At 62.5% G+C, this 23303-nt stretch overlaps 1 protein-coding gene across 1 annotated transcript in view; it reads right to left on the bottom strand.

Moving 5' to 3' along the window:
• The window catches only part of Brsk2 (BR serine/threonine kinase 2), a 40559-nt gene that overhangs the window by 15142 nt on the left and 2114 nt on the right, over positions 1–23303 (bottom strand). The window contains exons 2-7 of the mRNA XM_033764043.1: positions 2791–2885; positions 2177–2262; positions 1142–1282; positions 769–885; positions 308–341; positions 2–123 (exon numbers count right to left, since the gene is read on the bottom strand). Of these exons, the coding sequence (XP_033619934.1) occupies positions 2–123; positions 308–341; positions 769–885; positions 1142–1282; positions 2177–2262; positions 2791–2885 (595 nt within the window). The remainder of the gene's footprint in view (position 1; positions 124–307; positions 342–768; positions 886–1141; positions 1283–2176; positions 2263–2790; positions 2886–23303) is intronic.

Here is a 23303-nt window from a genome sequence, read left to right as displayed (position 1 = left end):
AGAGGTGGGCGGGGCCAAGTGGCTGGCTGGGGGGGGGGGGCCCTGGGCACTCACCACCAACAGGGCGAACAGGATCACGCCGCAGCTCCACACATCTGCCTTGCGCCCGTCGTACTTCTCCCCCTGTGGGCAGTGCCAGGGCAGGTGTTGGCAGGGTGTGGGCCTGGAGCTTGGGGGCAAAGGGTCTGGGAGGCCCAAGGGCGCAGGTCAGAGCCCGAGGGTCAAGGAGCAGCAGACCGGATCTTGCCCACAGCAGTCAGATCAGCCAGACAAGGTGACCCCACCACAGGGCCCCGAGACTACTTACCCGGATCACCTCCGGGCATGCGTAGTGAGGGGACCTGGGGGCAAAAGCATGGGTCAAGGGACAGGAAGTCAGGACTTTCCCCCAGGCCCAGCCTCCCTGCCAATCCTGGAAGGGCACAGTGGGGCTGCAGGCTGAGGCCCCAGGCTGAGGCTAAGCGCTGCACAACCTCAATCCCCTGGATGCTCTTGCAGGGTGCACAGGTCAGGGCTGCCACATCAGGGCCATGGCCCTTCCATCCAGACCTGGGAGGAGCACCAGGGCTCCTGGTTGGGCAGGGGGCACACACACCCCGCTGCAGGAACAGGGTCTGCAGCTGCATCCAAGCTGGAGACAGAATCGGGATGGGGGGGGCCTTCTTGGGCCTCGCCAGGGAGGTCCTCCTCCACCCACAGCCCGGCTAGGGGCTGGGCACAGAGCCCAGGGACTGTGCAGAGCAGTGACCAGGCGGGGGCGCCACACACCCGCAGCTGGTCTCCAGCAGGCTGTCGCCAACCTGCAGGGAAGCCATGCCAAAATCCGCGATGCGGATGTTGTTCTTCTCATCCAGCAGCAGGTTCTCGGGCTTCAGGTCCCTGTGGCTGGGGAGGGTGCGAGGCTAATCAGGGTGTCTTCTTTCTGCCCCATCCCTCCACCGAGGCTGCAGCCCCCCAAGCGCCTGCAAAGCAGCCGGCCAATGGCAGCCCAGTCTGGTGACGTCATGGACAGCCAATCAGGTCCCTTCTGGCCCGTAGGGGACTGGGGCTCCTGCCACCCTCCTGCTGGCCACCTGGGACCCCTGATCCGTGGGCAGGGCGCCTGGGCTGGGGTGTCACGTGGAGGAGGGCGCGCTCGCACCATATGGAGTGGCTGTGGCAGAAGTCCAGCGCCGAAATGATTTGCCGGAAGAACTTTCGGGCCTCCTTGGGCGTCAGCCGCCCCTTCTTCACCAGGTAGTCAAACAGCTCCCCGCCTGACACATGCTCTAGCACCAGGTACCTGTGGTGCAGGGGCGTCAGTGCCCCGGAGCAGGCTATAGCCCAGGCTTCAGCCACAGTGACAGTACAATGCCAGCCCCTGGGACGGAGGCCTGCTGGGACCAGCCTGTCCCCTCCTGCCCGCTGGCCGGGTGGGCAGGAGAGGGGCCACACCTTCACTCAGACTGGACGAGCTCCTGTGGCCCGTATGTCTGGAGTCCTGCTCACTGCCCGCCGCCCGCTCTGGGCTTTCTCTTTCTCCGTCAACCTTCTTTGCGACTGTCCCCGGGGCAGATGAGACCAAAGCCAGGGCTGACCCTGACACTCCAACAGCCTGGCACCCAGAGACACTCAGGGCATTCAAGGTAGGTGGTGGGGTGGGGCCCCCAGGGCCACTCTGCTCCCTCCCCACATGGCCTCCCTTCCAGGACGGAGGCTCAGACCCCACAGGCCCTGCCCTGTCCCGGTGAAGGTGATGCTGTGAATGACCACTCCACCCACCCTGGGTGCACTCACCAAGGCCAGTTCTGGGGCCACACAGCAGTGGGCACTGGGGTCCCCTGGGATGGGGCTGCCAGGGCAGAGCTATGTGCTTGGCCATACCGGACAGGAGTTGGGCTGGGCCAGGGGCCTGGTGATAGCAGCCAGTGACCCTGGCGACACTGAGGCTGCAAGGGACCCCTGCGTGGGTGGGCCCGTGGGAGATGGGGGCCGTGCAGCGGCATGGAGAGGTCCCTGGGCCCAGGGCTCCACCTGCCCCACCCCAAGGAGCTCTGCCCCTCCCGGCCACTGCTGGCAGAGCTGAGGTCTCAGGGCTAGCAGCTTCCCTCCCACCCTCCTGCCCTCTAGTGCAGCAGTGCCCTGGCCTAGGCCCGTCGGCCCTGCCCCCCAGCTCTCCAGGCCCAGCAATACCTACAAATATTTTTTGTTCTCATAGACATCGTGCAGCTTCAGGACATGCGGATGCTCGATGAGCTTCAGGATGGCAATCTCCCGCTCCACCTGCCGGAGGGATGCATCAGGGCAGCCCCCGGCCCCGGCCCCGGCCCCGGCCCAGCCTGTGCACTCAGGCTCTCACGCTGTGTTGCACAGCTGGGGAGATCGGGGTGTTGGGGACACCGGCTACTCGGCCTGGCCCCATGGAGGAGGCAGGGAGTCTGGCCGCATGCACATGTGGTGGGCCACAGGCAGGAGCATGCACCCTTCCCCAGGCTCTGGGTGCCCGTGGGGAGGCAGGGACCCACACCTATGGCACCAGGCCTGCCCGTGAACAGAAAGCAGGGCCTCTGCCCTTGCCATGCCTCCAGCCCCTGCCCCCTGGACTGGCAGAGGCAGGGCCACCCGGTCCACAGTGGCCACAGGCTGGCGCCTCCCACTGGCTCGAGGCCTTCCCTTGCTGGTGGCTCATGCCAGGCCTTCGTCCATGTATCGAGACCCCTGCCCCCAGCATCCCCTCTGCCGCTGCTGTGGTGGGCTTGGCCCCTCCAATTGCAAGCAGGCAGCCAAGAGCCCTCGCCCTGGTGCCCTCACCTTCATCAGCACAGACTCGCTGAGCTTCTCCCGGTTGACGATCTTGATGGCGACTTTCTGGCACGTCACACAGTGGATGCCCAGCTTCACCAGGCCTGTGGGAGAGAGGCCCCAGCTCAGCTCTTGAGCCAGCAGGGACCTTGCTGCCTGCCACCTTGCCGGGCACCCCAGGGTGCTGACCAGCCCTGTGCAGGGCTGGAGCACTGCCCTGGCATCACGGCTCTCTGCCAGTCCTCCCTATGGGCCGTGGCCTGCACCACTGCAGAGCCGTCCCTCTGTGCTGAGCTGGACCCACCTGCCCCAGGACAGCAGAGGGGTCAGCTGCAATGCTCCCGTGTCCCTGCCTCCACCCCAGGCCATGTTCCACAGGTTGGAACCTGGACTCTCCCGAGCTTGGCCCTGTGGCCCTGGGCTGAGGCTGACAATCATGTGCCTGCTCTGCTTCCGCTGGGCAGCAGCTCCCGAGAGTCCCCAAGAGCTCCTGTCACCGCCCAGCCTACCTCGGCCCAGCACACGTGGCCCAGGGCTCCAACACAGCTCCCTCCCGGCCCCCATGCAGGAGCAGTTAAACCTGAGGAAGCCACCTCCCTCTGCTGTCTTTGATCTGCTCTAGGCCTGGGATTCCCACCCTCACAGAGAGCAAAGAGCTCTCAGCAAGAGGTGGACAGGGAGGGCACCACCAGCAACCCTCCATACTCCAGCACTGCTGGTGTGCCGTGAGCTCTGCCACAAGGCGGCTCTGTGCATGGTAAGGACAGCCTCTGGCCACCGCAGAGGCCCCCAAACAAGACTTGAAAAGGCAGAAACAGCTGTGACAAGCGACAGGACAGCTCTGACAATGAGAGGCCCAGTCCCAAGGACACAGAGAGGCAGGACTGGGAGGGCGCAGAGAAGGAGCCACAGTGGCTGCTGGAATCTGTCCCTTTGGTGTGGCCCTCAGCCCCAAGGCACAAGGAGCAACCCTCCCTCCAGCATGTGACTAGGGTGAGGCCAAACGTGGCCATACCAGGGCCCCAAACCCCAACTCGGATGAACAAGTCTCCCATGGTGCAGCAAACGGTCCTGGCTGCATCCTGGAGCTTGGGCCACTCCTTCCCAACCTCTTCCTCCTTTCATTTGTCCATTCCCCATCACCGTGCTTGACCACTCCTACACACCCCACAAAGCCCCCCAGTCAGGTGACCCTTCTTGGTAAAGCTTGTGTCCTAGCAGCAGCTCAGCCTGTGTCCTGTAGTCCCACGGCCATGGGGTTCCCTGGGGCTGGATGTCTGTGTTCTGTAGTTCTCACCCTTCCTGCCTGGCTGGGGCTGAGGGATGCAGGACTTGGCTTTGAGGGGGAAGACAGTTCTAATCGCCCAGCCTCTTACTCGCTGGGGCTTATTTTCCAATTGTGAGTTTATCTTTAATTACTGTCTTTACACAAAACAGCCTCGAATCCAGAGAAAAGTACACCGTGTCACAGATAATTGTAGGGTGACAATTGTGCGCTTCTGCTGGGGACGCAGGTGCACGGTGGAGCTGTCCCCACTGTGGGAGGGCGCTGGTCTGTGGGGGGACCCTGGCCTGGCCCCTCCACCCCAGGTCTGTCCTTCCAAAAGGCCCTGCCAGGGCCACAGAGCCCGGGGACCCCAGCCCAGTGGATTGAGCAGCCCAGCATGGTGGCCCTGTGCCAAGGGGTCCGGGGTGCCTGCCACCCTCAGAATGTCTCACTGCCTCACTGCCTGCAGCTGCCATGGGGCAGGCCAGCAGCTCTGCGTCTGGGTCAGATGTTGGTGCTGGTGCCAGAGGTGGGGGTGACTCCATATTATGGTGCTGGTCCTCAGTGACCGGGCCCAGGACTCCAGGCCTGGGCTGCACGGCCTCCTCTGGAGCATCTGGGTAGCCTCACACCTCAGCTGCCCTTGGCTGACTGGCACCACGCCTGGCAGGGAGCCTCCCCAGAGAGGGTACAGGGCCATAGTCTCTGCCCAATTTCTGTCCCCAGGCCTAGAAAGTTCCAGACACTCCATCCAAAAAGGGGCCCCTTTCCTCCATGAAGGCAGTGGGCTTTTGGTATTACACCTCTTGCAAGGCAAGGCCCATCTGCCGCAGTCTGAGGGGATGGAGTGACGGTCAGCATCGCCGAGGGCTCCTCTCGGTCTTCATCTCCGCCACAGTCGCAGCCATGTGCACTCCCCACACGTGTACCGGTCCAGGCCCTGAACCTCCCGCCAGGGTCGGTGAGTTGCCAGCCATTGGGGCCTCTCCACCGTGCCCTGGCAGAGAGGATAGTGTGGAGGTGGGCAAAGTCGCTGCTCCGCCCCTACCCCCGCCAGGCCCAGCTGGGGACAGTGTGAGGTGCGTTGCGGGAGCTGGGCGGCTGGGCGCCGGGTCGCTGTCCTTGGTGCTGAACACAGCCACTGGACGCAGCCTTGGGCATGGGATGCGGGGAGTGGGGCATGTAGATGGCCGCTCGAGGCTCAGGGGTGGGCACTGTGCTCACGCAGCACAGGGACCCCTGGGTCTGGTGCATGTAAAGCAGCTTCCTTGTGGTTTAGGGGAGGAGACCTGCGTGCCACTGCCTGGCCTGGGCAGCTGACAGCTGCTGTCCCTCACCATGCAGAGCTGGCCACAGGCACAGGGCGCCAGCCACCTGGGAGCTCCTGCAAGCCAATGCTGCCAAGCACCAGGGTCCCTGTGCCTTCCCCCTGGCCACCATGGCCCTTATCCTGAACAGCCCTCCCAGCCCAGCACCAGGGGTGGCCTGGCAGGCAGTGACCCACTTTCCCAGAGTCCTGGCCACATGTGGGTGTGGAGGCGGCAGCACTGGCTCCCTGGGGCCAGCGTGGGCTACATGAGGACTGTGTGATGCTGGCTATTGGGAGAAGCAGGTCCGCCATGTGGAGCCCCCGCTGCTGGCCCAGCTGCCAGGATGGGTGACGGGAGAGGCTGAGCGTGGTGCAGTGTCCCTGCAGAGCCAAACCCACGCAGGACAGCTAGACCCTAACCCAGCCCTAGGCCTAACACGGCCTCTCCCCACGGACGCAGGCTGCCAACAATGCCTCAGGCCCACAACCCATCCTAGCCAGAGGCAAGCTGAGCCCTTGGCAACGCTGCCCTTGCCAGGCACCAAGCCAGGCCCTACACCTGCATGCCTGGGAGGGCAGCCCTTCTGCATGATCCACTCCCATCCAGGGGACCCCAGGGGTGCTGCATGTTCTGCCCCAGCAACTGTGAGACCACAGCATGTGGTTTCATGGCACTGTGGCTGCTTCCTCCCTGGCACTGACCCTGACCAGGACACTGACCCTTTGGCGTCTCAGGTGCAGGGCCAACCCTCCCCTGCCCCACCTCTCCCAAAAGTGAATCCAACAGCTGGAGTACACACAGGCAGGCAGAGGGCACAGGAGGCTGACAGAGGCACTGGTGTGGGAAGGCAGCAGCAGCTCAGCTGGCCGGGGCCCTCCTGGGAACAGAGCAGTGAAGGTTTCTCCTGGTGGGGTAGAGGTGCCACAACCCACCGTTAAATGCTAGGTGTTCTTCTGGCGGGGTCCTTGCCCCTTCCCCAGGACCCCCATGCCAAAACCCAGAGCACCAAGAGTGGGAGGCAGGCTGCAGGCCCCCAGGCCAGGCTTGGGCCAGAGCACTGCCCCATCCTCAGAGTCCATGGGCTGGCACAGGAGCTGCCAGGCACAGCTGCAGGTACCTGGCCACCAGGCTGTGGGGCTTCAAGGTGGCCCCAAGGGCACATCCGCACCTGTACACCTGGAACTCACAGATGGGCCCCTGAGGAGGTCACTAAGCTATAATTTCCACGTGGGGCCTAAGAGAGGGCCCAAGCTGGCCCAGCCCTGCACAGACCTGCACCTTGGGGCCTCAGGCCTGCAGACCACACAGCCCAAGGGCTCACGGGTACACTCACCATGCCAGTGTTCATGCCACTTCCTGTGATCATGCCAACCCGAGTGCACCAGTGCCAGCCGCCCCACTCAGGCCCATTACAGGAGTGGAGCCCAGCACTTCCCGCCTCCCTGGGCAGTGAGGGCGCTGAGCAGCAGGCAGGCCTGGCCCGTCCCAGCAGTACCCGACATGACCAGCACTCAGGCTCCCAAGAACTTTCCCTCCATCCCTTGTTCAGGACCCCAGTCTCTAGGTGGGCAAGGCCCCCACACTGCAGGCACAGGCTGCAGGTCCACCAGGCGAAGAGCAAAGAGGAGCGAAGTCCAAGCAGAAGGGATGGCATCCTCTCTCCACAGCAACCGCCCACCGTGCACAGGCGCTCAAGAAAGGGACCTACCAGATTAAACCGACTGCAAGCAACACCACAGCCTACACCACAGCCCACCCCTCGTGGCTTCCACCTACAGCAGCAGGACAGCCCAGGGGAAAGGGGGATGGACCCAGACCAGGACCTGACCCCAAATGCTGCAGTCGGGGGACAGCGAGCCATACATGCCTGGAGCCCGTCCCCCCAAGGCCAGGAGGAGCCCCACTCAGGGTTTCAGGAGGGCAGACAAACTCACTCAAAGGTAGCCTGCTGGGCACAGGCAGGGCTCTTCCAGCCTAGAACACCCCAGGAAACCTGAGGTCACTCAGTGCTCAGGCTCCAAACCCGCTGCGGGGAGGACGGGAGGATCTGAGAAATGTCACCATCCCAGAGCAGTGGGCACACACAAGCCACGGCCCAGGGCATGCATGGACCCACCGGGACCAGGACTATAACTGCAGGGAGCCCCACGGCCACCACAGCAGCAGTGCAGGGCTCGGACTGAGTGACAACACTCGGCCCGCAACTTCCCCATGGCCCAAGACTGGAGGAAGCCAGCAGGACAGGGCAGCCAGAGAGAAGAGCGCATGCACCCCTTGGGCACTGAGACCTATGCATTCCCCAGGCGTGGCAGGTGTGAAACACAAGGCCTGTGAGGGACATCTGACTCCCGGGCAGGCCAAAAGGCACAGCCAGGAAAAGGGAGCACAGCTTTACCTGGGCCTGGAGCCTTCTGTGGGCATCCTAGAGCTGAGGGGAGACTGGATCTCCATCTCCAGCAAACACCCCAACAACAGGTTGAACAAAGACCCCGATGTCAGGTGGACCGGAGAGCAAGGGGAGGGACTTCAGTGACTGCCACCTGCAGGCGGGGAAGTTGGCAGCCCAGGAGGGGGCCACACCCCACTTCACAGGAAGTGTTTCTTAGGTCCAATCCCATGAACGTGACACAGAGCAACTCCCCAAGGGACAGGTAACCCAAAGGCAGTAACCCTCGAGGAGGGGAGTGGGCAGTAGACCCTCAGCAGGCGGCAAGGCCACTGAGTGACTCAAAACTGAGGTCGTCAGCAGGCACTCAAAGCGTGGCTGCATCGGCCAACCCTTACCACAAGAGAAACTAAAACAGACTGCAAGCACATACACATTCCCTCAGAAATGACAAGTCCACTGTGCACACACTAACACACACCTGACAGCATCGCTATCAGAAACATCCAGCCTCTTCCAAAGCGAACACGCCTGCTTTCCGCCTCTGCGTGTCCCTCAATGAGGTGCCTACACCCAGGATCCTGGTGTCCAGGCAGAGAAACCACGACGGGACAGAACAGCCTGGGCCTCATGGCTCCTGGCCGAGGGCCCTGCCAGTCACTGCCCTGCAGCAACACAGGAGAGTGGTGTTGCCACAACATGACTGAAGATGGGGGTACTAAACGAACTCACAGGCCGAGGACACAGGAAACGGACAAAAGGGACACACAGGGAGGTGTGACCGTCCAGCCACTGAAGCACAAAGGTGAGCACTCGGTCCAGACCCTCCAGGCCTGGGTCAGGGGGACAAGGTCAAGTCCTGAGTGTGGCAACTGCCCCATGGCCCATGCTAGCCCAGGGTGAAGGAAGACGGTGAGACACTGCCCACGGGGCAGGGGCCCAGCCTGTCACTGGGGAGGCCACAGCCATCCAGGTAGTGTGGTCAGGGGGCAGAGAAGGAGCCTGGTGTGGACGGCAAGGGGCTATGGAGCCGCCCAGTAGATTAGGGGCGAGGGCAAGCACGCCACTCTTCTGGGGCTCACCCAAGACAGGAGCGAGGTCCCCCAGAGCCCGATCTCAGGGAAGCCAGAGCTCTGGGAAGGGACAGGTGGGCTGAGGGCTGAGTTTTTATGGAGCTGTACTTAAATGAATGGGTAAAGAGCACAAGGAAAACAGAAAGGCAGCTTGGAACTCGAAGGACTGGAAAGCCACCAGCAGAGCAAACTGGCCCTGTTGTGAACACACACAAGCACAAACACCAGGTTCCAATCCCAGCCTACCCAACCCCACACAAGCCAGGTCTGCAGCAGGCCCCGGGGGCACCAGGCACAGCTTCGTCCCATGGGGCCACCACTCAGTCGTGCTGATGAGGACAGAACCACAACCTGGCCAGGCCTGGGCCAGAGTGTCCTCCCTACTATGATGGTGGAGTCAGACAACATGCAGGCCCGGAAGGCATGGTGTGGCTGGCACCCCACAGGGCCAGGGGCACCGTGCAGTGGGCAGCCTCAGGCCACAGCAGCATCTCGCCCAGCCTCCTCTGACTGGGCCACCCAGCAGTTATGCCTCCCCATAGATGGCAGCAGCACGACTGGCAGATTATTTCCTCCTGCTACCCCAGCCCCATCCTGCCAGAAAATCCCTGCACAGTCTCTGCTAGCCAGGGGATGGTGAGGGCACATACCTCTGACATCCATGCCCACTTCCTGGCTCAAGGCCGGCGTCAGCAGAGCTGATCCCTGGGAAGACAGCCATGGGGCCGCACTGGGTTCCCAGCCCTACCCTGGCCTCAGTGCCTGAAACCCACAAACCCCACAGGGCCCCGAGCTGCAAGGCACCAGTCCCTCTGGCAGTCTGCTGCCTGCATCCTGGAGCCCCTGCTCCAATAGTGAACTAGATCCCTGCGCAGAGTCAGCATTTCATCAGCCAGCCACGAGGTCTGCTCTTCTTTCCCACCTCTGCCTCCACCCAGCTCCTCCCATGCTAGACCCAGTGACCAGGGTCCCCTTTCTGAGCCCCTCCCCAGATGCCAGACACTCATGACAGGCTGGGGCTCTGGGGGGCTAGAGGTAGCCTGTGTCCAGGCCCAGCCCTGGGACAGCCACACTCCCGACATCTGCCAGAAGCTCCCAGGTCACCAGTGAGAGCCTGGGGACCAGCAGGGGTCTGAGCTCAGGACAGCTGCAGGCCCGAGCCCAGGACCACTCCAGCCACAGTGCCATTCTGTCCCTCCAGCCTCCTGCCCCACCGCAAGTGCTGGGCAGGGGTGATGGGGAAGCTTGCCGTCCCTCCATCCTTCACAGCAGGAGACGACTACTAACACACCTGTTTCCTGCCAGGGACAGGCCTGGGGACTGGGGCCCTCCTCCCTGCAGGCCCCACCACTCACTCCAGCATTCCCCAAGGCCCCAGATGGGGATGCCCACGGTCTTGTGGTCTGTCACTGTAAGGGCCTGCAGGTCCACTGGACACCCAGGAGCCCGTGCCTCCTGGGGGCAGTGGGCTCTTGGGAGGCGGCGGGGTGCAGGCTAGAGAGACTCCAACCATGCTGGCCCCCAGTCCGCATGACAGCAGACCACACCATCCTTCCAGGAAGGCCTGCAGGGCCAGCTCATATCCCAGCCCAGGCTGCAGAAGGGTAGGCTATAGAGGCCCTGCCCACCACAACCCCAAAGAGTGCAGACAGCAGGGACACAGGGTCACTCAGCTGGATCCCCACCAAGGAAAGACCCTGACTCTGTCCTCGAGTTTCCCAAGGGTGCCCATCCTACAGAACACGCAGCAGGGATGAGCACACGGGGGCTGTGCCCTTGGGGGTTCCCAGGCACCTGAGCTCCCGTGGAGATTGGGAACCGCATACGTGGCTGCCCAGGAGGGGCCCCGCCTGGTGTTCACATAAACACACTCACCTTCGAACCCAGGCTGGGCCATGCCATGCAGTGAGCTGTGTAAGAGCCAGGGCGCCTGGCAGTGGGACCAGGTGGTACCGCCGGGCCTGGCCCAGGCCTGCCCCCAAGCCGGGACAAGGCCTTTGGCTGGGGCCTCTACTCTGGGTGAGTGGCCCTGTGGTCCGCAACGGTGCCGAGGTGGGGCTGGTGCCCCACAGTGGGGGAGGCAGACTGTGGTCCCCCAGCTGTGGCTCTGGGAGGAGCCCCACCCCACAGCCCAGAGGATCCTGCTGGCCTCCAAACCATGCCTCACACAAAGCCCTCCCCTCCTATTCCTTGCCAAACCTCCATCTGTTGCCATGGCAACAGGAGCAGAGCAGGCAGGCAGCATCTGTGGCTCCTACCCCACCCTTCCTTCGGGACCCCTGCATTGGGCCAGCTCAGGCCCCGCCAGCCACACCCCTCCCTATCCTGATTCTCTCCCCACTAGCCCACAGTGGCTGGCTGCTCCCTGACCTGTCTCTCTGCCAGCCCCAGGGAAGGGGACCTGGAAGGCCCAGAGGCAGCAGAGTCCTGGCTCAGGAACTTGGGGGACCAGGGGTGAATAGCACTCTTCCTGTACTTGCCACCCCCATGGAAACTCCAGGGGCTCTAGGACCTGGAGGGACACCGTATCCTGTGCTGTGCCCTGGGCCCTGAGAGCAGCCTGAAGGCCACATCTGCTCATGGGGTGCTGCCACCCTCCCAGCTCCCAAGCTGAGGCCTGGGCACCTGCCATGAGACACTTGTGGGGTCACAGAGAGAACAGCAGTACAGCCTGGGACCCCACACCGTCCCCAACTCACAGGCCTTCCCAGAGGTGATGCCAAAACCCAACTCTGGCACAGCTGCCTGGGCTGCTTGCTGACAGCCCCTGGGTTTCAGGAGCTTGTGGCCTGGCCCGAAGTGACAACTGCAGAACTATCCTCCATCAGGAGGGGCTCACACCATCAATGTGTCCCTGTGCCCCTCACAACCCTCCACCACAAGCCCACATTCTCCAGCTTCATGAACAGAATCACATGGATGCTGCCACCTCCCTCACAAGTGCAAAGTTCTGAGTTCAATACCCGGTACCAAAAGAAAAAAAAAAAAAGAACAACATGGGTTTATTCCAGCCCCACAGACCTGGGCTTCAGGGACCCAGGCATATGGCACTCCAAACAGAAGGGCAGGCTGTGTGGATGGGGCAGACAGGGCTCTCCACCCACACAGAGCTCTGGCCAGCCCCTGGAAACCCCACAAAAACCTCAACTGTTTTTAAACAAGCCAAGGGCATGACAGGTGATTGTCCAACGAAGCCAAGTTTCCCAGGGAGCTGCAGGCGAATGAACCCCTGAACAAGGCAGGTGCATATCCCCTGCCCAAGAAACCCTACCAAACAATGGAGGCCCCTTCCCAGCATCCAAGGCATCTGCAGAGCACATGGGCTCTGGCACCAGGGAGTCAGCCTGAGGGTCATCCCCAGGCTCAGGGCCAGGTAGGGTCTCAGGTGACCCCATACTTGAGGCCGGAAGGCAGGACCACAGCCCAGAGTCCAGGCAGCTTGCCCACCCACTGGGTGCACCCCACCCGCTGGAGGCAGCATAGCGTGGGACTCACAGAGGGTCTGGAGTCTGGGATCTGGCTCGTCTGCCTGTGTGGCCAAGCTGTCTGCCCATAAGTGGACTGGAAGCAGCAGGAAGGAAGGAAGGGTGGGGCCCTCCCGGGTGGGGCCCTCCCACTGGGCAGCTGAGGTGTGAAGGCCCCAGAGTACCTTGTCCCCCCAGCCCTTCTGGAAGCAGCCCTGCACTGGCCCACAGGCTCCTGGGATGAATGGCAATGTGCTGTCCATCTTCAGGACCCCATCCCACAAAGCCAAGACTCAATGGGCTGTGAGTCTCCCAGAGGGCAGGGGCCAGCTAGGCTGCCCAGGCAGCAGGACAGTGAGCCCTCCAACCAAGAAGGGGGCCACCCTGCACTCCCTAGGCAGGAGTCGGGTGTCACAGGTCCCCAAGCCTGCAGGAGAGCAGGGGGCTGCAGCTTGAGTCCCCTGGGCACCAGAGGGGTAGATCATGGAGCTGGGGAGATGCTGGGCCCCATGGGTGGACTCAGGGCCCTAACTCCCTCAGATGCACCACTATTAGCACAGTGACAAAGGAGCCATACAGGAATATGAGGGCCAAGGGCCTGCAGGGTTCCCCGTGTTCCTGGGCTGTCACTCTGCTTGGTGGCCACCTGCCCAGGCCCCACCAGCTCCAGGTTGCCATGGCGACTGCCGAGCCAGCCTGAGACAACCCTGTTGTAAGGCAGCCACAGCCCACTCTGCCCAAAGGTACCTGCCACCTGGGTGTGGGCCCTAGGAGAAAGTGGGGCTCCAGTGGACACCCCAGCCTTCCCTGCTTCCTGGCCTGGGGACACAGGGTTGGGAACTGGTGGAGGTAGGGCAGTACACAGTCCCTCCACTGTGCCCGTCCCTGCCCCATCTCCCCAGCTGAGCCACATGGCACCACCCTCCTGGAGGCCCGTGGGACCAGGCATCGAGGCAGACACTACAAATGGTTTCCACAGTTTGACAAGGCCCTGACTGCTCCTTAATCAGATGAGGGCTATTTGCTCTCCTCCCAGCAGGGCAGGACTAGACCCTGGGAGCAGGTGTTAAGCCTGAGCCACCTGCCAGGTGACAGGGCTGGGGTCCCCAGGAGGAGATGGAGCCCAGGACAGGGAAGGGCTGTGCCGGCTGGGGTCAGACGCTAGGATTCCCCCCCGCCCCCCAGCTCACACCAGCATGGACAGCACCCTGCCAGCCTCAGGCATGGGGTGGGGTGGCTGAGTGCTGGGCTGGGCAGGGCAGAGGAGGCTGGTGGGGCACTTGAAGGGCCTGGTCCAGGGGCCCAGGCAGAAACCCGCTTCCTCCCCCACCATGCTCCGGGCTGTGGCTGCTTCCTCTTGCTCTGCACCTGCCAGGCCCCACCCCTCCAGGGCCCCAGGGAAGGGGGTGGGTTGCCATGGTGATAAGGTCGGGGATGCCTTCCTTGGGAAGCCCCAGGGAGCCTTGCCTGCCATCCCACATGCAGGCACACTCGGCATCCACACTTGCACACCCATGCACACATAGGACTGCCCAAGTACACCCACGTACACACAGGCCTGCAGATACAGCCTACACACAACATACACATGCCTACGTGCACACCTGTGCCACCCTCATGCCTCCCAGCTCCCTAACCCCACTTAGGGTTAGTGGTGGGGACCCTGCCACTTTTCCCAGGCCATGACAGTCCAGGGACAGCCAGCAACAGGGCCATGTGCCTCGCAGAGCTGAAGCCACCTCTCCTGCTGCTGGCCCTGTGGGTCCTCCACAGGTGCATGGCCTGGCCTTTCCCAGGACCCCCAGATCTCAAGGTGGGGGCTCTAAGGGCAGAAAGGGCCTCTCCCTTCCTCTTTCTGGGGATGGACACTTATGGCCCCTACTGCCATGGCCCAGCACCCTCTGCCTAGCTTGGAGTCCAAAACCCGCCTTCCTTGGGCAGGGGAAGAAACCTGGATGGGAACTGGTCATTCAGCCAGGCCTATTGCAGGAGTCAGGTCACCCAGGACCAGGGACAGCTGCAGGGGCTAAGCTGAGCAGGAGGGTGCAGATGGAGGATGCCTGGAGCCAAGGCGGGGTCAGGACCATGAGCCTGGAGTGGAGCACAGGGGAGGGCCACACGCAAGACTGCATCTGGCCCCATGACAGCAGCATGTCACAGACAGGCAGGCAAGGGAAGGCAGGCAGCACTCCAACTCCAGCCATGGAGGGGATGCCCTGCAGCAGCATCTGGCCATTCCCTACTTGGCCTGGGCTGGCCGATGGCTGAGGACAAGACAGCCTGGCACAGCCACCTCCACGTCCTCGGCAGAGGAAGAGACTCCCCTGGGGAACTGGAGGGATGACAGCAGACATACAAGTTGCACAGCCCAGGCAGGAGGCTGTGGGGGCACAAGGACCCTTCGCTGCGACAAGGAGGCACACTGTCCCAAAGGCCGCGAGGTAATCTCCCCTGGGGAATAATAGAATCTGCTTAGCAGGCAGCGGCAGGAAGGACAGAAGGAGGGCAGAGCCTGCTGCCCAGATGCAAGCAGTTGAACCCAAGAGCTACAGGGCCAGTGGCCACGCTCAGACCGAGGCAGGATGCCCACAGCGGCCACCTCTCCTGCGCAGGCCAGCAGCAGGCCGGGAGCCCCCGTCTATGCACTCTGTCCTCCCCACCTGTCTTTCTTGGAGTTCTGGACACAGGCCAGGCTCCTATAGTCCGCCTCTGTACCAGCAGCGGGAGGGCACCCCAAGTGACAGTCCTGACACCGTAGAGCGCAGGGGCCCAGGGCAGATGGGGATGGAGAGGCACAGCGCGCTGGAGGTGGGGGAAGCCCAGCTGCAGAGCGGCACTTGATGCTGGGAGCGTTACAGGATGGTTGGGGCCTGGCAGGAGACACTGCGTCCCCACAGGTCACCACCCAACGTAACTGCTGCTCATACTTCAAAGACCAAAGAACATCCATCCCTGGCATGGAGAGGCGAGAAGAGAGAGAGACCCACACTTTGAGGGGGGCAAGACCTACCACAGCCTGGGTCCTCCCCATGACCCATGACCTCCTGGGAAGGTTGTGAGCACTGCCACTGGGGTGAGCAGGACTGGGCTCAGCCCACCCTCCCAGCCCTGACCAGCCAGGCCTGCCCCCGGTACACACACTGACCTGCTGCCCTGATCATCAGGTTGGCACAAACTTGGCTTATGAAGCCAGGAGGCCACCTGCCACCAGAAGGACCACCTATACAGCCACACTGGTCAGAAGAGAGCCTAATTCATCACAGCACAGGGACCTTGGGCCCCAGATGGGAAGGAACACTGGGCACCCTGGGACTGACACTGCTTCTCGGGCTGCAGTCACCCCCAGGGGGAGCGGCTCGGCATCAAGTGGGGACCCCAGAACCCAGCCAGGAGCCCTCTGGGTCACAGAGCCCCAACAGGATGGGGGTGTGCCCATGGCTGCCAGCCACCCCGCAGGGCCCAGCCCAAATGGACTCTCAGATATGGGGGATATCCTTCTTCAGGGGCCAGGCCATGGGACAGATGAGTCCGTGGACTCAGGTGGCATGGTGTCTCCTTCCTCCTCAAGCTGACAGCCAGACCCAGCACAGGCCTGGAGCCTGGGCTCCCTGTCCCTGGTGCAGAGCCAGTGGATGGTGTCCCAGGCACCACCAGCAAAGAACCGGCATCCAAGAGCCCTGGGAAAGGAGCCAGTCAGCTCAGGACCCTGAGGGGTCCCGTGGCATGGCTGTCACCCTGGCATCAGCAAGATGACTTGATGCCAAGGTCTCTACATGGGCCCAACAAACCAGTGACCGGTGCTGACCTGGGGCCCAAGCTGGAGTGGACACCATTCTTCCTCCCTGGGCTTGAGGACTGCCACTGACCCCAGTGACCAGCAGGACCCAGTATCCTGCACACAGCTGGCTGGGCCAACAGGGTTTGCGTGGGGAGGCAAAGTGCTGGCACAGACCTAGGCTCTGGGAGTCACTGTGTCCACTGCAGCCCCAGCCAGGTGTCCGGCGAGTCCTCCCAGGGATGAGACCAACCAGCTCACCCACACACCCATCCACCGGACCTGGCAGCACCCAACTGCGGACGCTCTCACCACAGTGACTGCATCACTGTCTGGGTGTAAATCCCCAGAGATCAGGGTGCAGAGCCTGGCCCTTGCTGACCTGCTAGTCACTGCCCCTGCCCCAGTCAAGCCCATCCAAGCCCCAGCCCCAGAGGGGCCGCAGGTGCAGACTCGAGACCCCCCAGAAGCAGGCCCACCAAGAGTTTGCCTGGACCGGCCAGATCCAGTGCCCCAAGGGACACAGGTCAGGCAGCCCATGGGGAACACCAGCAGCCTCTCCATGTTTCTTCCTGACCAGGAGGTGGGGTGCAGGCTGGGAGCTACCAACTCAGCCCCAGCCAGCCACTTGGTCTAAGCCTGGCTATCACGTAGCCAGCCCAAGACAATCTCCCACACTGCTGAATGCCATCCACCCTGGGGACATGAGAGCCTAGAAATACCAAGGGACAGAGATGTCCCGGCTCCTGCCTGACCCCACCCTTGGGGCACCCACTCTGGGGCCTTGATGTCTTCCCATAGGAGGAACACGGGACTGAGGCCAATGTCAGAGTCCACTATGATAGTGGCTGTGATCCCAGACAGTCTGAGACCAAGGCTACAGTGAAGGGACAGGCATCGGATTCACCCAGGACCCCGAGGTCTCTCCCATTTCTCCCGGCATCTCCCAGCAGAAGCAGAGGCCTGGGGAACCGCGGGCAATCCGCAGCTTCAGCACGGACCTGCTGGACAGCTCCGGGCCAGCACAAGACTCAGGGCTGGGTCCAAGCTGTCTGCAGGGTGGGGCCCACACCACCCAGCTTTACCAGGGCCTTCCCTGCAGAGGGCAGTAGGCAGGACAGCAAGTGGATGTGGGCTCTCGGCGTGAGGGTGCAGGGGTCCAGGGATGAGCTCAGACAGGCGGCCCCGATAAGCCCATGCCATGCAGTGCTGAGGACTGGCCCACTCTTCCAGGTTGCCACTATCCTGGTCAGACTCACATACACACATGCAGGGATTGCTGTGCACCATGGCAGGCAGGAAACCCAAAAGGAGACACCCTGTGGGACCTGCGTGTGGGCACTCACAGGTGAGTCAGCATAGAGCTCCGTGGCGCAGGAGCAGTTGACCCCGGCAGAACGGTCCCTGGAGACTGTGCTGCAGTGCCCCAGTGGTGGCCCAGGGAGCCCTGCACCCCAAAGGTGGAAGCTGCCCCAGAAGCCAGGAGACAGGGGAGCTAGGGGACTGACAGGTGCTATCTCAACATCCAGCAAACACTGGCCCGAGGGTCTGGGGCCTGGCTGGATGGGAGAAAGTCGTCCCGCTCAGACCCGAGCACATCCAGCTGGCAGGTCCACACTGTGGATTCTGGTCCTGTGCTCACTCACCTGCACTATAACCTGGGCTGGAGGATGGCACAGGGCCCGCACAGCCAGGGCCATAGGCAGCTGGGTGCTGGTGCTCACCTCTAGGGTACCCAAACAGCTTTCTGGAGCAGCAGAGACCCCCTACCCCACCATGGGGCTAAAACAAGTCTGATTCCACTGAGACAGGCAGGACAGGTCCTATCTGTGCCCCCCACGTAGTGCAGGCAGTCCGAGAGGCCCACCCGCAGCAATCCGTGGACTCAAGGTGGCGCCTGAATCTGCCACACTCAAGGCCAAGGGTCAGGGGCCAGGTGGCATCGTGGGGCTGGCCAGTGTCAGTGTCAAGAACACAGACCTTCAGCCCTCCAAACCTAGGCCTCAGTGATGCCAGGCTGAGGAACAACCCCCAGGCACAGGCCTGGTGGGCACCAGTTACACTGAGGAGGAAGGCCGTTGGGGTCCCCTGCTGTCCCAGGGCAGGGGTGCACAGACAAGATTCAGCCTCCTGAAGTTAGAAGTTCAGTGTCTGGAGAGTTCTACCAGTCCTCAGAGACTGGTGCTCATTTCCAGGACAGTAACAGCACTGACTCCCAACACTGGCACTAGAACCCTTCTAGGTTCCACACTTCCTGGGACTCACTTCCAAACAGCAGGGCCAAGTGAAGCAAAATAGGCTGTGAGGGTCTGGTGGCTGAGGCCAGGGCTCACTGGCTTCAGGGACCCTCTCTGCATCCAGGCTGGAAATGCCACCATTCAGGGTCAACCCGGAGCTGGGCACTCCACTACCAAGGCAGCCCAAATACACAGAAGTCCCAGGAGCCGTAGACCTGAGGCTCAGATGGCCCTTTGACAGGAGAGTCAGCAGCCAAGCCCTTCTGACAAGCAGGGCTAGGGTGGGTGAGGCCATGCTGTGGAGTCCAGAGACAGGAGAAGCCCCATGGATGGCAGGGCTGGGCCCTGTAGGACTGTGCCAGCCCAGCATCCTCTTGACTGGGCACAGCTCGCCAGCCAGCTTTGCCACAACCCCTCTCCTCTCTCCTGCTCACCACCACCAAGCGCCCTAGGAAATCCCATCTGTGGGGAGAAGCAGCTATTCCACGTGTCCTCACCTCTCCCAGGACCTCAGGCCTGAGGGTGCCCTAGCCATAGCAGATAGGCCCTGCTCACCCATGCACAAGTGTTTTCCTGTGGCATCATCTCAGCCACATCTCCAAGCCAACTTAGAGGAGGGACAGCAAAACAGGGGGTAAGTGTGATCCCGGACTGCAACCTGGGCTTCCACCAAGAGCCTGGTGGACCCCAGTGCTCATGGGGCCCAGACTGCCCTGCACCTTGATGGCATGGATTCCAGGGCCCAGGGAAAGCAGGCCCCTGCCACATCAGGGAAGAAGGCACTACAGGGCAGGCGGAGGGATCTAAACATGCAAAGCAGAAACAGCCAGGCAGGAAAAAGATGGGCGGTCCAGGAATTCTGGCACTGGGCCACACCAGCTCTGAGGTCACCTGCCCTGCCCAGCACTCCTGAGACTGCCCAGGCCAAGCCTCACTGTGTGGGTGTGTGACTGGGGCCCAGCCTCGGGGCTGCCCACCTGCCCACCAGCAGCCACCTCTAGCCAAGCCCGTGCCTTCCTGGAGTGTGTGCTATACCAGTGAGTCCTGCTGGGCCAGGCCCATGGCCACTGTCCGGGCAAATCAGCCCTGCTGCAGCCTCAGGGACCCAGGGCTGTCTGGGGGGGTGGGGCATGGCCACCCCAGCCCACATGCTGGCCCCCTCACTTCTTGCCTGGAAGCTAGGGTCAAGGCCCCCAGGGCACGTCTCAGAGTCCACATTCCTGATCAGGCAGATCCCCTCACAAACCACCCATGGCCCCAAGCCCCACTGACATGCAGCTGCTCCCGTCTGCATCACTAGCCACACACTGGCAGCTGCTAGGCACCCTCCTGCTCCTGCCCACGGGCCAGCAAGGCCAGCCCTGCCTCAAGGACATATAGTACAGCCCAGCCCCAGAAAACACATGAACCCACAAGGCCAGGAACTCCCACCCTAGGGAAACCCTGAAGTGCCCAGGCCACCCCCGCCCCAGCTAGGCTCTGTCCCCATCTACACAGTCCAGAGCTGGGAAGGCTAGAACTGTCTGTCCAGACTTGGCCAGGCCTGCAGGGAGTGTGGTTCTGTCCTCTAGGCCAGAACCCCTAGGGCACCTGGGACTGAGCTTGGCCTGGGGACACAGTGACCTAGGGGACTTAGTGCTGCTGGGCAGGCACTGTCACACCCTGGGCCCAAGGAGGAATCCCAGACCCAGCCAGAGGCTGCCGGGTCAGGGAGGTGGTGGCAACAGCCAGGCCTCGGACACGGGCTCAGAACACTGGCCCTCAGAGACGGCAGAACAAGGCCTGGCACAGACCTGCTTTGTCCCCGCCTCAGTCCCGGCCCAGCCTCCATCCTGTCTAGGGCCATCCTGACAGGCCAGCCTGTCCCCACAGCACCCCTGGAGCAAAGCTCTAAGGCCTCCTCTCCAGAGCTGGGCAGCCCTGGGGCTGCCTCAGAGAGAACCTGACCCCCAGGGTGTCCCCTCAAAGAGCCACCAGGTCATCCCACCCCTGGCCTCCTACTGCTCCTGTGCTGCAGGCTGCCCAGTCACCGTCTTCCAAACAATTCTGTCCCAGTGCTGCCGGTGCTGGCCTAGGAGGGCTTGCTGGCCCGGAGGAGGACTGTGCCAGGGCAGGGCTCACACGGTGGGCAGGATCAGGTGTGCTGTTGCTGGGGGGCTCCTCAGACAGAGCAGGGATATGGAGCTCCAGGGAGGTGGAGGCTGGGGGTACAGTGGAGCACATGGAACAGGGGAGTTCACATACTGGCAACAGTCCCCTTCAGCAAGGGAGGCCCTGGCACCTGCAGCAGCAGGGAGGGGTGGCCTCAGGCCATGTGTAAACTCATCCAGCCCCACCTACTGCAATATGGTCTCCACTGGCTCTAGCCACAGTCACCTCCAAGACTGCTAGGCTTTGCCAGGAACAAGTGCCCTCAGGGTGGCAGTGCTACACGTGCAGTGGGGTCAGCCGCACAGGTGTCCACTCTGCTCTGACAGCCCCAGACAGACTCCTGACATGGGGTGCAGACAACACCCAGCAGCACAGCCCCTCTGCCAGCTCAGCTGAGCCACACTCAGTTGGGTACCAGTGCCTCCGTGAGGTGGTGGCTCACCCCGAGGTGGGGCTACTTCACCGGTCTCCTCCCTCTCCTGGCCCATCCTCACTCATCTCCTCCTGTCACCTGTCTCCTGTCTCACTTGCCTTGCTCTCTCACCTGTCTTCTCCTGTCTCACCTGTCTCTTGTCCCATCCTCATGTCTCCTCCTGTACCTATCCATCACCTCCCATCACAGTCCCATCCTCCCTGGCTCCTCCCACCCCTGGATGTCCCATCAGCTGCCAGTGCTTCACACCAATTAACTCGTAAGTCCCTTGGAAGGGCACAGGGACGTCAAGGCCCTCAGACTGGCAGCCCAGCCAGCACCCCTGTTCTTGTGACCCCAGCCAAGTGAGTGGGAAGACAGCCCTGTCCTCATCCCCAGTGACCCAGGCAGCTGAGGGGCCCTGTCTGCTACCTGTTCCCACAAGTGCCCAGATGCCACAGGCTGCAGGGGACCAGGCCAACCTAGGCAGGGGAGTTCTGGTCCGGGCAGAAAAGTGCCCAGTTCATTTACCAATAGGCAAAAGGATGAGACCACACTGCCCACGGAGGCCACGTGCCCTTGGGTCCTGCACCCGTCCCTCCCTCCAGGCTCTGGGCAGGTGTCCCAGTAGCTCTGGCTCCTAGCTCTCACCATGCGCCCCCGCAGGGGCTGGACGGGCCTCTCTTGGTCAGGGATAACAGCAGAGCCCTCAGGTGGATGTCGCCCCTGCCCCCACGCCTGCCCCCGGGCCTTGAACAGGGTCTCTGGGCCTAGAGGTCTCTTGGGGCTACCAAGTGCCAGCTGGGGTACACCCTAGGCCACCAAAGAGCTTGCAGGGGACACACCTGGGCAGAAAAGAGATGAGAGCAGCCACACAGGCCAAGAGCAAGGTCAGACGCCATCACAAAGTGACAGGAACAACTCTAGGGGCCAAGACCACCCAGGCTGAGGGTGCAGGAAGGGGTGGGCTGGCCCAAGAGGGCAGCGAGAAGGTGTACGCCACTGTGTGGTGTACCTTCCCTCGGGCTGCCCGCTGCCACCAGACCATCCCTTCCATCCACCTTCATCTGGAAAGACGTGGCCAGGGGGATGCGGGGAAGGACAGGGGCATGAAATGTCCTGAGCTTACAGACACGGTTTGGGCAAGAGCTGGGGGTGCCATGTGTGACCTGCGTGGTTGCTGGTGCCACACCACGATCACGTCCTACACAAGGAGTCCCACACAGAACATACTCGGGCGGCAGTGGACAGAGGTCCGGGGCACACTCCCCCATCGAGGTCTCCTGGCAGGGACCCTGTCCCCCTCCGGGATGGAGGGCAGGCACACACTCGGGGCCACATCCTCAGGATGCCCCTCAGCAGCACAGCCGGAAGATGGACACACACTTGCTCTGTGAACATCAGGACTCAGGAGGGCACCGCTTCTCACAGCTGCTTGGGCTGTCTCCTAAACACCGCACTACATGCCTTGGTGACACCTGTCACCAGCAATCAGGTTGGAACCTCCTGAATGAACTCAGAGTCAGGGAGTAGAGAGATGCGGCCTTGTGCATGGCTCCTGCTGTCATCACCTGCATGCCCAAGGCTCCTCACGATAACACTGTATTGATACAGCAATTAGATTATTTCACTGCCTCCTGCATTCTGCTGCCCTTGGCCCTTCCTTCACTAAGGGTCTCCTAAACTACTTCTATTTCCCAGGAAGCCAAGCACCAGCTATCTGTGCCTCCCCTAGACCCAAGCCACATTCTGTGCCCCACGTCCTCCTGCCTCCCAGGGCGGACCAGACACTTTCCTGCCTCTGCCTCAGTTACATCACAGCCCAGGCTGGCCCACTTTCTTTCCAAAGGCTTCCTCCCTATCTGCTTCAGGCGTCTCTGCAGTACTTGCTGAGCCCCCCCCCCACACACACACACACACACACACACACACACACGGGCACCCTCCTGCTCTCCCAGGCCTGCCTGGACCCAAGGAACTTCTCCCATAGGAAGGAGGAGTGCTCCTGTGGTGATCAGACCTTTCTGGGCCCAGGAGACAGGCTGTCCCTGGGAGAAGAAAGAAAATGGCTGAGTTCCAGCCTCCGACAAAGAGGTCTATGAATGCGCCCGGCTGACCAGGCGAAGGGGCTGGCCTAGGCCTGGCCGGTGGCCAAACGCAAGGGTCGCAGTGCTCAAGACTGGCCAGACGCTGGGCCCCCAGCAGGACCTAACCTGTCTCGGGACAGACAGCCAGGATCAGCTGGAATCCCCCTCCCTGGAGGCCCAGGCGGCCCAAGGGCCGGTGGCAGGGTCACCCTCTCCTTCCCTAGGAAGCAGTGTCTCAGCCACTCGGGTTCAGACAGCGAGAAAGGCGCTGTCCAGCCGCGCACGGTCCTGCGTTCTCCCTGGCGCAGAGGGGTGTCGGGCCTGGGCAAGGCTCAGGCCTGGCCGCGGGCGGGGGTCACT

Source organism: Fukomys damarensis, unplaced genomic scaffold, assembly GCF_012274545.1.
Source record: "Fukomys damarensis isolate Sample0158 unplaced genomic scaffold, DMR_v1.0_HiC HiC_scaffold_16, whole genome shotgun sequence".
Lineage (NCBI taxonomy): Eukaryota > Metazoa > Chordata > Mammalia > Rodentia > Bathyergidae > Fukomys > Fukomys damarensis.
Note: the sequence above shows the minus strand (reverse complement) of the source record. Positions and strands in the feature narration are given on the sequence as shown.